General features: G+C 35.9%; 2 protein-coding genes across 3 annotated transcripts; both read right to left on the reverse strand.

Annotated features, from left to right (window-relative positions):
* Positions 1-761: 761 nt before the first annotated feature.
* Positions 762-3,471, reverse strand: LOC137735077 (uncharacterized). 2 transcript variants are annotated; one of them, XM_068474450.1, is made up of 2 exons: positions 3,156-3,471; positions 762-2,614 (listed from the first exon to the last, which is right to left on the reverse strand). In XM_068474450.1, the coding sequence occupies exon 2, from the start codon at positions 2,525-2,527 to the stop codon at positions 869-871; it is 1,659 nt and encodes a 552-aa protein (XP_068330551.1). In that variant the 5' UTR covers positions 2,528-2,614; positions 3,156-3,471; the 3' UTR covers positions 762-868. The 2 variants fall into 2 exon arrangements, with proteins under 2 accessions (XP_068330551.1, XP_068330550.1); XM_068474449.1 differs by having other exon boundaries at positions 762-2,709.
* Positions 3,472-4,600: 1,129 nt separating this feature from the next.
* Positions 4,601-8,559, reverse strand: LOC137733814 (alpha-soluble NSF attachment protein 2-like). Its single transcript, XM_068473007.1, has 9 exons — positions 8,282-8,559; positions 7,351-7,400; positions 7,191-7,263; positions 6,534-6,613; positions 5,887-6,038; positions 5,418-5,577; positions 5,287-5,334; positions 5,078-5,158; positions 4,601-4,948 (listed from the first exon to the last, which is right to left on the reverse strand). The coding sequence occupies exons 1-9, from the start codon at positions 8,424-8,426 to the stop codon at positions 4,868-4,870; spliced, it is 870 nt and encodes a 289-aa protein (XP_068329108.1). The 5' UTR covers positions 8,427-8,559; the 3' UTR covers positions 4,601-4,867.
* Between the last annotated feature and the right edge of the window lie 4,484 nt (positions 8,560-13,043).

Consider the following 13,043-nt stretch of genomic DNA (forward strand, 5'->3'; position numbering starts at 1 on the left):
CCCGCAGAGCTGTTCTACTATACCTCTATCTCAAAGTCTTCTATCTTTACCGTTTTACCCTTTCTACACCTACGAGTATTCCTCTCACTCCTGTTTGTGGTGAGCTTAGCATGTAGTGATGAATCAGTACCATCTTCTCTCAGCACCTATATTTGCCTTCACTACCAAACTTATACAATTTGATCTATTCTATGACGAACATCCTCTATAAATTGCACGATTGGATCATAAGAGCAGAAGCTATATCTCGTTCACATATAAATGTTAACCAGTCTTAAGCACTAAGATTACTTCTTGTAATTACTCAAGCTACTATTCCTCTATTTCATTGCTAACCCAAGCCCCCACAGGTGGAACCACCTGAAGTCAATACTTCAAGAGCTAAAAAGCAAGCATCAGTTATGGAAATGGAAAAAGAAGACGAGCTCTCTAGTCGATGAGGCTTGTACAAAACCATGTAAAAGTCATCAAAACCTCTAAGCAGCCCAACCATTTTCAGAAACTCGACGACAAACACAGCTAACTTTGAATCAGATGTTTATATCTCCATAGAATCAAAAGAGAATTACTCATTCAAACGTAGGCAACTTATAAGTTCTTAGTCAGATAAAATAATAGAAACAGAGAAACGGGCAACTATACTACTCAGCAAAGAAATATTGCTCAGTAGAAATAATAGAGTAGATAATTTCTTTTTGCTGAATTCCTAAGTGCTATCAAACTATCAATGATCACAAGATAGCTAATGGTGAAAAAGAAACTGAAGAACGAAAAACAGTGATGCATTCGAACACAGAAACAAAACTTGTTTCAAAATTATACTACAGAAATTCATATACAAATCATAACGTTATCCTCGTTTTTGGGGCTATGTTTCTTCCCTTTGTATCATTGAAGGTGCAGGTGGGGTCATAGTTTCATCCTTACCTCTTACATGGGACTCTTCTTTCACTGGACTATGAAATCCCGCTGGAAGTCTGCTTTGACTCGTAGAACCACCTATGCCATTCTTGGTTGGGCTTAAGTAGTTCCCAAGAGGAGAATTCGGGCCAGATCTAAACCCAACCGATCCATCTTCACGAGGCAAAGGTGAAATCGGTAAAGGGTATCCACTTTCTGGTTGTTTTCTATAGAACTTTTCTTCCACAACGTCATAGGAATTCCCGGTCCTCACTTCCTGAGCAAGAGAGCACCAACAACAGCAAAGCCACAACGTGCAATCAGAGAGTGCTGGTTCACCAAAACAGAAGTTATAAGAAGGCAAATTGAATCTCTTTCTCATTTGGATCCTCCAAAAGCCACCATAGAGCAAACCAAATAGACATAGAACAAGGCCAGTAACTCCAAGAGCCTCCCGAACAGTTTCATTGTCGATATTAACAGCAGCCAAGTTAAAAATCCAGAACGGAGCCATGCAAAACAGAACAAATGTCATAATATGAACATATATGTTCCCGAATCCAAGCCTCTCCATATTCCACCCAAATACACAAAAACTACAAAAGAGCGAAACATACGCAATAGAAATATCATCCCAAATGTCAAGTACTCCTCCGCTCCATTGTGGTCTATTCTCAACGACTCGTTGTTCAGTCCTAAATGCAAAAGAATATCTTCTCTCAAATGATTTTAACCTTAATGTTTCTGCTCCTTCACCAGTTCCGATCTGAACCTGTGCTTCCTCATCCACATCTGAATCATAATCCTTCCCAAGGGGGCTGACAATGTTGTATATACCAGCAAATGCAGGTGCACCAATAGCAAAAGATATACATACTGCAACTCCTATGGGTGGCCGTTCAGCTCTTCTGTAACCCAGGTTTAAACCACAAAGTGCATACTGAGCAAAGCAATTCAGATGAAGCAGGGCAACAACAACCATCATGTGGGCCCATTCATGTGGCTTATAAGTCCCATTTTTACAGTAAATCTTTCGAAGTCTGGAAATGTCTTCTGGTTTCCATCTACACAGAAGTACAAGGTGGTGGAACCGCTTCGGATGGTTATACAAACACATAAGCGTAAAAAGTGCATTGAGAATTTGATTATTGACTTCGAACCATGTATCTCTCTGGGATTTCTTGGGTATTGCCTTGTTCAACATTCCAGTCATGACAAGAAACAAAATTGCACCCGAAATAGCAACACAGGCAATCCATGCAAAAAGAGCCATGTTCATTGGATTTCTAATCCACACTTTGCTCATTTTCAGGAGTGAAACCCAATCAATTTTCTTAGAAAAAACCCCATTGATTCGTTCTTTGAAGCCATGACCGCTTGAAGCCACAGATCGTGACATTTCATCTCTCTCCTCAGCCAACCGCTTGAACCTGGCAGATGCAGAACCAAATTTGAGGAACCCAACTCTATTAGAAGGAGCATCAGGAGGGAACCTTTTCGGAGACTTCTCATTGACTAGAAAAGTCTTTGGGGATGCTGAAACGTCAAGGGGGATTTGACCCTTCACTTCACTACCATTCGATTCTTCAATTTCCTCCTTGTGGTTTCCATTTTGAGTCGAAACCATTCTCAAATCAAAGAACAATTTTCTTCCGATCGATGTCAGAGTTGTGACATCAATGTCGCAATGTGCACTCTTTCTTCAACATTTCCACTGAGGTTAAAAGTTGAAAACCAAGCAATTCATTGCATGTGATTTCTAGTATGCACAACTAAAAGGCGTTCACGGAAAGAAGCGAATCAAGGAATCTACAAGTAAAAAATCACACATTGAAACAGAAGACTTTCAAGCCCAGGAAGCAACTTAAAAGAACCAAAACCACTAACCAAGACTGAAATTCCACATACAGAATTAAACCCAATTCATAAAAACACAAAATATGATCAAAACCTCATGACATTCAAAGAACAAGAGGCTGCCACAGTAAACCCTCATTAGCTATTAGCTAAGCATCAATATATTAATCAATACCCATGATTTTGCAAGGAAAAATGAATCATCATACTTAAAAAAACCCAGAAACTGATTTAAAAAAAAAAAGCCAATTTTTCATCAAAACAGTGATCACATGAACAATTCAACACATTTTCATTATAAAGAATTATTGATGCCCAGAAAACCAATCAAACCAGCTTTATGCATGGAGAAATAAGAGCGGAAAATGTACAGTTAAAAGTCAGAGCTCAAGACATACCTAAAAATGGCGGAGAAACCAGAAGAAGCCATGACTGTAACTTTTTAAAGGGATTTTTTTTTTCTTTTTCCTGAAGACTTCTCCTTTTGTGAAGAATCAAAGACCCTCCATTGAAGTTTCCAAAAAGTACAAAATGCCAAAGATTTGACAAGTTACAAAGGGGTCGAACTGGGGAAAGCGGGGGACGGAGGCCAACTCGGGGAGATAATCTGCCAAAACGACGTCGGGTGCGTGACTGGCTAGCCAAAATCTGCGTCGTTTGATGAAATTTGAGAGGTTACGCTACATGGAGGTTAAAGCTGAGAGCTTTGAAAAGCATTACTGTGCGGAGGCAAGTAGTGCAATTAAATTAATTAATTAATTAAAGACAATGTTGTATTTGCATTGTGTATTCGCCCCACCTTCGGATGCGGACATATCACGATATTGTGGACCTATCAATTAGGAATATTGTTGGGTTTTTTTTGCTAAAAATGTTGTTTGAGATTGACACAACTCATCACTTCTCTGAGATTTAAAAGCAATAGAAATTGTTTATGAAATTGTCTACCGTCAATCATTCTGATATTTCCATGAAAAATCTCAATTAAATTAAGGGTATTTTTTGCCAATTCAACCATTCCACATGAACCGGTGATTTCTTCAATTTAACAAAAAAATTCATAAAATAACCAAAATGATTGATTTTAAGTCTCAGAGACTAAATTGAGAAGTTATGACAATCTTAAAAATTATTTTGACTAAAAAACCAAATATTGTTTTTTGGTAAAGGACAGATGTGGTCGATGATCCGTTTCCGAAACTTGTGGAAGGGTGGAAATCATCCATCGCTGAAAATGACGTAAATTAGTTCAACTGTTTAGACTAATTCATATATAAAAATGGTTTAGAATTTCACTTTTTGTCTGGAAAGAATAAGATTTTGTAGTCAAATCATATGCGAGGAAAAGCTCGCGTGCAAGGGCAAATAGATAATAAAGTTGTTGCAAGCAATGCGTACTCAATAGACGAGAAAGACTCATTCTGCATCCCTGTTTAATCATGTTTGTTGTTTTCGTATTCATTCAATCCAACGATCAGAAATAGAGAATGATGTGTATAAAGAGATTGGGGTATGACTATCAATTCTCATAAAACTTTGCAGCACATGAATGGCATTGATATGCGATTCACACAAGGTTGTAAAAAGATTCTCTTCTGCAACCAAAATAGTACGAGGGTAGTCAACCCTGCAATAAATACTTGTCGCATATTCAAAAATTGCACTAATCATCCAATAGACGTCTACCACATGGTAAATTATTGACAAGAGTATCTCTCCAGGTTTTGGGTTCTTCTGCAATCACACATTTTGTGATCGAACCATGAGCATGCAAGAAATTAGTAATAATCTAATAAAGTTAAACCAACCAACGCTCATAAACTGGACAGGTTGACACAAGGGCTGAAGTTAAGATAAGGGCAGAATAGAACCCCATACATTTTAGAAGCAAAGCCAATTCATACAGTGGTTTGAATATACATACAATCCCACGGACTCACAAAGATCGATTAAAGTCGAAAACGCATGGATTAAATCCCAAATCAACTACAATTCAGTTCCAACACATTCTCAATGAAGTGTAAAGGAATGATGTACGCACAATAAACAAAACACAATCTTCACAAACAAATGGACAAACCAAACAAACATCATTTCATTGTTTTTCACCTCAGGTAAGATCGTCCTCCTCAAGTTCCTTGGACTTCAGCTTTTCCTTCACTCTCAGCAGTAAAGTTGTCTTCCATGCATCCTACACGGCAAATTCAACACCGAACATCAAAATATCGAATTTGAAGAGATATGCAGATGGGAAAGAAAAAACAAATGAAATAGGTATTTATTGAACTTGGATGGATAACATCGAACGAAAGAGACATACCAGTGGGGTCATACTATCAAATTCCTTGACCACGTCAGTGAACTTCGCAATGTCTTCCTCATCAACTGCAGCGGCAATATCCTGCATAAAACACAATGATGACTTTCTCAAAATTACTACCTTGTTACGTGCTGTTTTCATTTTTTTAATCAATCAACCATGAAACAACTAAACATCACTAAACTGAAAATACTTCCAAAATAACTCACCGCTAAGAACCTGTACTCCCTTGTTCCTGAAAAAGTCGGATCTAAATCCTGCAAAAGTACAAAAAAGTATGTAATTTTCCAACTGATAAGGTAGTCAATACCAAAATCCTAAACAAGAGCCAAACTCAGACCTGATATCGCTCTAATGCATTGGTGATTGCAACTACATCTCCTTTGCAAAGTTGGCATATTCCAGCATTAAGAAGATGCCCCTTAACTCCATACTTAAGCAAGTTGTTGTTGAGTGAGTGCCGTGCAATTTCTTCATAAATTTCAATAGACTTGGGGTACCTGCAGAATATAACATATTTGTTGGTTATTTACCAGCATTTGCAACAATGAGAAGCTATAAAGAGGTCTTCTAGATAAGCAAAAAAAGTGAAAGAGTGATTACTAGTTATAAACTAGAAGGTTCTAATTAAAAATAAATAAATAAAGCTGTAAAAGCAAAGAATGTAACACAAGATGTTATCAAAAGTATGAGTATCCACATTAAACTAGACAAGGTTTTAATAAAATAAAATAAAATCCCAAGTAATGCTGGAAAATGGCAAGAATACACAAAATGTTTTTGCTATTAAATGGTAGGGAAAGACTTACTGTTCAATCTGAGCAGCAAACTGAGCAACTTTCTGCTTGCACTGGTTGGCCGACGTTGTTACTTCTTCGTTTTGGAAGAAATCAGCTGCCCTTTCAAAGAACTCAATAGCCTTCTCAATATTTTGTTCAGACTCATATAGTTCGGCAATTTCCTGCATGGAAAATATGTATCAAGTAATGATTCCTATGGTTTCCATAGCATCATATACTACTGACGCATTCAGCATGAAAAGCATCAATGCCAAGAGTACAAAAGATGAACACTTGAAATATTTTTTGTCATCACCCCTTCCCTTCTCCCTGTATATGGGGTTAGACATGAATTCTGATCTTCCATTATTTACTATTACATATTCTATCTCCTTTCGTAACTGATCCCAAGTTAGTCTTTGACTTCTTTGATCTTCTAACTTCTAATTTAACTAATCCTCTTTGGTTATGGGAGAACTTACAAATATACAATGTACATGTCTATACTGTTTCTCTTATCTGCATACTATTACAAACAATGGTAGAACGGCAAAGGGAATTGCATATTGAGAACTTACAAATGGGACACCAAATTATAGCACACAATTGCAAGAAGAGATTTAAAATATCATCTTGAAACAAAAGATTGATTCTTATATAACTGTGGAAAACAATACCTTATAGTATCTTGCAGCCATATTAAGCCTTCCAATATCACATAGCATATTTACCGCCTGCTCTAAGCAAGAAATGGCCTCTGTAGAAGACCAGAATTATGTTACAAAATCCAATTAAGATTATCCTAATCAGACATGAACACAATAGAACAAGAAGGATATAACTGGGGATGAAATGCAAGTAGAATGGTTTTAGACCATAACAAGACCAAAAAAGAAAATTAAATTTCATGCCACAAAAGTACTACAACCATATTACAATAAGATAAACCAAGGTAAAATTACTAACACTACCACCCGTTGTACCCAAGTTGCTTAGTTTGATCTAAACTGTTTCAAAGGTCATGAACCAGCTAAGAACACTGGGGTTTTTTTTTGCCAAACGTAGATATTTCTACCAAAATATCTGCTACTTATGGTACACTATATAACAAATTCTGTATTGCTAACGTAAAAAACTTTACTCTATGTGATGTATCAAGAATGAGATTCCAGACTGAAGCTTTGTGTATGTTATCCATATCTTTTGCAGATCTGAAAGACGAAGCAAACAGTTTGGCTCATTCTCTTCATTTCCCAGATGATTATTTCCCCTTCCAGGACTTTGTGGGCAGTGAGGAAGCATATACGTAAGATGTAACATAAACATATACATACCATTAACATTTGTTTTCTTGTAGCAATGTGCAGCATCAACATAAGCTGTGGCGGCTTCATGTTTGCTTTCGCTCTATAATGGAAAAGCATTGCTATCAGGTTTTATTAAAAACATTAAAAATGAAAGAAATTGCATAGTCGAAACATCAAAACCACTAACCTTCAAATGACAGTTTGCCAACTTGACATATGTTGCTCCGGCTTTGTCCCCTGAAACGCCATTTTGTAAAGATTAGAAGCAATTGAAGTGATCATTGACAAGATCTAGTTTCAAGCAACTCATAAATATTGTAAATTTTGTATTTCAAATAGCCACCACGGGAAAAATACGATATGAGAGTTGTCTTTGTGAGAGAGCGAGGCATCAGTTCCATCATATTGATATTACACCATATACATGCGACCGTACGGTTTTCCGTGGCCATCAGTTGGAAGGATCCACATCCCAATTTCATCCTTTTCATAAAATTGCAGAAAGAAAATCTGATACTAAGTTAGAATTAGTTGTAAATTGAACACCATATGCAGATTTATATCTATCTTCTCTTACATAGGGAAAGTTTGGAATTTGGTTGTTGCAGCTACCAAAATTCAAAATATTTAAACATTATTTCCAAAACAAAATCCATCACGGCTTACACCAATAAGCCTATTCATCTGAGGCCCATTCCATTCATTGTTCATATCATTCAATTCAAACAAAGTTCAATCCTTTCCAACAAAATGAGATCAAGCAAACCCTAAAGTTCAAAATTTAATAGATTTTATTCACCAGTTCGAAGGATTCGAAGATTTCCACATCATAAAAATAAAAATAAAAATATAAAAAAAAAAGACCCTATAAAAAGGGAAAATCCACATTCATCGATCAAGGCCATTGATTGTGATCAAAACCCACGATTGAATCAATTCAATCGCCCAAAATACCAAAGACGTGAAAACCTCCAACAAGAGATCCCCCAATTCTTATTTTCGTCTGCAATTTTCCCTCCAATCAAATGTTCTCGGGAAACAAACACACCAATAAAGCCAATGACAAAGAAATCAAACGATCGGAAGGCAATCAAAGACGCAGAAAGAGGAAAACTCACAGGATTTGGCGAGCTTGTAGGCATTGGCAGATTTGTCGTAGAGTTCGGCGGCGTCTTCATGTTTGGAACCGAAAAATCCCCAGCTGCTCAATTTCTTCTCTGCTTTCCTCTCGAAATCCTCCGCCCTAGCAATCTGATCGCCCATTGTTTTTCAAGTTCCTGAGTTTTTCTGAGCTCTGGAAATGGAGGCTTAGGGGAAAAGGTAAAACAGAAGTCGCGGTGGGAAATAATCTTTGTCAAAATAGTTCTCGAAGGTTTCTTTCAGGGACGGAGGGCGTTATTTTATTAGAAACACATACAAATAATGATATAATTATATTATAAGCATAATATTATTTTGCTTTTAAAATAGTTTAAAACGATATAATAAAAATGTTTTATAATCAAGTTTTGGTAAAATACAAGTGAATCTGAAAAGACACTTAAAACATTTAAGGATCAGTTATGTAATTTTTACATAAAATACTTATGCTTTTAAAATCAAAAAATATTTTCGTTAAAAACTTTCAATTATTTTAAATGAACTTCTAAACCAATCCTATAAACATTTTTTGTGTTTGAAATATATAATCACTTAGTCAATCAAATATTTTTGTTATATAATTAGCCATATGATATGAAAATTTAGCTCAATTGCTTTAAAAAAATTTAAATTTGAATCATGTTGATTAAAACACATAATATTCTAATATACTTTAGCATATTCTTCTAAAATAATTCCATTTTTTATAAAATTATTCTTGTTACAAAAAAGTTCTTCAAAAGTGAAAAATAAAATATAAGAAAAAATTATTAACCATGGCCCAAATATGAATAATGGAGGCCCAATCTCAAAGAGTTTTCTTACCGGGTAGATTGTTTGGGCTCATCAACGACTTAGAGATCCATAGATAAAGTAATACAACACCCCAAAATTATGCTCATCTTCTTTCCGCAAGAACTAAGAAATGAGATTAAGCTCATAATTCCCATTAATTCTGGATTAAAATCGTGAAGCCAAAAATAATCCTAAAAATTATGGAGTTGACATGTGGATTATTTTTCAAGAAAGACAAGACCGCCCCTTGTTAAATGAGCAGGGAGCATTCTCATTCACCGCACATAGTTGAGGTAGAGCAGGCAGAGAATCATGACTGCTGAAGGCACCCCTACCCATAGGAAAAATAAAAGATATTTATAATAGAATAATTCCTTATTTCTATTATAAATACATTCCTAATCAGAGAATACTTCTTCAAGTAATCCTAATTCCATTAATTTAGAATAATTACCTAATTACTCCAAGATATTTATTTACACGAATAATTTGAAATATTCCCACTAAAATGCCATCCTAAAGCAGGCTTGTAACATTCCACATTGACCAACGAAGAGAGGGTGATGTGCCTTATATGTACATGTCCACCTCCATATAGCACGAGACCTTTTGGGAGCTCATTGATTTCGGGTTCCACCGGAACTCTGAAGTTAAGTGAGTTCGTGCAAGAGGAATCCCAATATGGGTGACCCACTGGGAAGTTCTTGTGTGAGTTCCCATAAACAAAACCGTGAGGGCATGGTCAGGGGCTAAAGCGGACAATATCATGTTATGGCGAAGCCGGGTTCTGGATGTGTCAGAATGGTATCAGAGCCACTCTGTCGTGTGGTGCAAGTGTGCCAACGAGGACGTCGGGCCCCTAAGGGGGTGGATTGTAACATCCCACGTCAACCAACGGAGAGGGGATGATGTGCCTTATATGTACGAGGTATTTTGGGAGTTCACTGGCTTCGGGTTCTATCAAAACTCCGAAGTTAAGCGAGTTCGCGCAAGACCAATCCCATGATGAGTGACCCATTGGGAATTCTCGTGTGAGTTCCCAGAAACAAAACCGCGAGGGCATGATTGGGGCCCAAAGCAGACAATATTATGTTACGGTGGAGCCGGGTCCAGGAAGTGACAGAGCCACTCATAAACCCTAGAGGGCTGGCCCTTGTCCCTCTTCTCTTTATCTCCAAAATTCATGACCCAAAAACTCTCAAATACATTCTTTTTAGAATTCGAAATTTGGCATTGGAGATTTTTGGCCCCTATTCATCATGAGCGGCTTTTGGTACTATTATTTTACAGGTGCATTTAAGTCAAAGAAAAGTTGGCGAAAATTTGCATCCACAAAAATAACACTCAACAAACAGCCAAAAACACATCAGGTTGTCAACTATATATTCCACATCCAAAACATCACAAAAAAAAAATAATAAAAAAAAATAATAATAATAAATAAAACCAAAAAATGGTGAAACAACAAGAAACCAATGGAGGAGCTCAAGTCATTGCCCTTCCACTCTTACAGGACCCCAAGCCCTTGAAAGGTTGCTGCTTTTGACCGAAATGTCATGAGTTCAAGTCATAGAAATAACATCTTTGCAAAGAAAAGGTAAGGATGCGTACAATAGCCATTTTCTCCAACCCTCGCAATGTGTAGAGCCTTATTGGCTTAGGATCGTCATTTATCTTTGGTCATGAAAATCTACAATTTGATACATCAATGTGCAAAGAATGTTCATACGTATAGTTCTTATCCCTCATGTACATATTTAACCAACTCAATTCAAGAAGAAAAACTTTGTTATGATGAAATATCCCGCTTTCTCTCTACCTCAGGTAATGAGTGTGATATATTACATGTAAGAATTTTCAAAGTTTACGACTCTCTTTAGGATTTGTTTGAGACTATATAAAAGAACATGCTGATAAGCCGGATAAATTTTTACTGCTTCGGGAATATAGTCTAGTACATCAAGTGTCATCATATAAATGGTTGGATACTCAAAAAAATAATTCAACTGCTAGTATTATGATATACTAATCCGTACTCTCGACACACTAAAAAGTCTTTCGTAAAGAGAGTCAGGGGATGCATTTTTGTATATTATCTTACAAAATTAATTGTCCTATTTTTGTATTTTCCACATTTGCGAGGTTTATCTATTTTTCCCTTTGAATATGACATCTCATCCACCTATTCATTTATCCGAAAGAAAACAAATACATCGAGAAAAGCATGATCTTGAAGCATCCACACACTCAAATGCCCAAAAACGCACATGCTTGTTATGCATTGTTGATAACCTACTTTTGGTGACGTTGGCGCTCCGTCCACTTCGTCGGATAAATTTTATATTCGAATCACAAAGATATGATGGCTATATATATCTTTATAGCTAGTGAGTTGGATATTAATTTAATTTGTCAATAATAATAAAAAAAAAAAGATCAACCAGTAACTTTGACATTGTAGTTCTCTTTCGAGGATTGAAAAAATTTACGAAGTTATTTTAACCTTCCCTGCTCACTATTGTGTGATTTATCAAAATCAGAAATTAAACTCAGGACATGCAATGTAAAATAGGAACCTGAAATTCGTCTACAAGCACTGAATCACCCCGTAGTGGTTGTCATTTGACAAGTTTCAAGACTCCTGCCTATGTAGAAACTCTACTTCTATAATCCAAACAAGTCATTGTTACCAAAGAAAAAAAAAGAGAGTAAATGTAAGATTTAACTAGTTTAACAATACATTAATTTTGAGGTCCGACTCTAAAGCAGCGCATGTTGCGATATATCTCGATCACCACGTTAAGATCGAGATGTCGCATAAAAGTAGACCTGGAATGATGCCAATTAATCATGAACAACCTATGTTCAAATGGCATCCACATGTCCAGAAAATTATAGAAAGTGAAGTGTCCCCGTTTTGTGCAGCTACACCTCACTCTCCAACCTCACTTTCCTTTTGTTTGTGGCATCTCGTATGCTATCCGATTTGCAAGATATTTTTTTTTTTTTTTTTGGGCAACCGATTGTTTTCAACAATATTCGGATAATAAAGAGTTATTATGTCAATGTGGTAACACAGTCATATATAAGTAATTTATTTTTATTATAACACGTGAACTGATTATCAGATATTATATATTAAGTGCGAACTCATTCCATATTATTGAAAATAAATTTAAATTGATGAGAAAATGGATATTGCAAGTGCTTCTAAGTAGGTGGGATGTTTCATATATTACCAATTGGTTTTATAGTGGAATCTCAACTTTCTTCATGGTATCAAAGCTAGTTGTCCCATATGTGAAGCCCAACGGTTACTCGTACTCCTCATCACCCGACTTGTGCTTATAAAAAGTTGAGTTACTTCTCATATTGCCAATTGGTTTTATGGAGGAACATCAACTTTCTTCACATGTATATAATGCAAAGTAAATTAATTATGGATTATTCTTAGCTATGCCATTTGGAACTTGATTTGAATCTCACTTTGCTCTCTATAACTTAAAAGCCGCAACTTTGCTCCCTAAAACTCAAAGTTCGCTCTATTTTGCTCTTTGAAACTCAATTTTGATCTCATTTTACTCCTTGAAACATGAGAATCTTTCTATAGAACTCAAAATTTGCTTTATATTGTCTTAGATCTATTAATTTCTTATGTGAGTTTGATTTGGTTGCATCAGGCTAATCATTTTATTTTTTATTTTTTTTCATCTCTTCAATTTTTTTTAATTTAAATATTTTCTAATTGATGAATGTTAACGCATAATGAAGCTTTATAATCAAATTTATTGCACACGAGGCATGATCTTATTGAGTATTAGGTCTCATATATGTTTGAAGATGCGACCTATAAGTTTTAAGAGAAAGAGAGAGTCCACAAGTTAAAGTAAAATAATGCTTGAGTTTCAAAGAATAAAATGATGATTTTTAAATTATAAGGAGCAA

This window comes from Pyrus communis, chromosome 5 (genome assembly GCF_963583255.1).
Source record: "Pyrus communis chromosome 5, drPyrComm1.1, whole genome shotgun sequence".
NCBI lineage: Eukaryota > Viridiplantae > Streptophyta > Magnoliopsida > Rosales > Rosaceae > Pyrus > Pyrus communis.

What these genes read in the sequence shown, in the direction of transcription:
- LOC137733814 (XM_068473007.1), bottom strand. Translation starts at nt 8,426, where the DNA reads ATGGGCGATCAGATTGCTAGGGCGGAGGATTTCGAGAGGAAAGCAGAG. An exon ending in TGGCAAACTGTCATTTGAAG is followed by an intron (nt 7,264 to 7,350) that starts GTTAGTGGTTTT and finishes TTTCCATTATAG; the next exon opens with AGCGAAAGCAAACATGAAGC. An exon ending in GGGAGTACAGGTTCTTAGCG is followed by an intron (nt 5,159 to 5,286) that starts GTGAGTTATTTT and finishes TGTTTTATGCAG; the next exon opens with GATATTGCCGCTGCAGTTGA.
- LOC137735077 (XM_068474450.1), bottom strand. Translation starts at nt 2,527, where the DNA reads ATGGTTTCGACTCAAAATGGAAACCACAAGGAGGAAATTGAAGAATCG.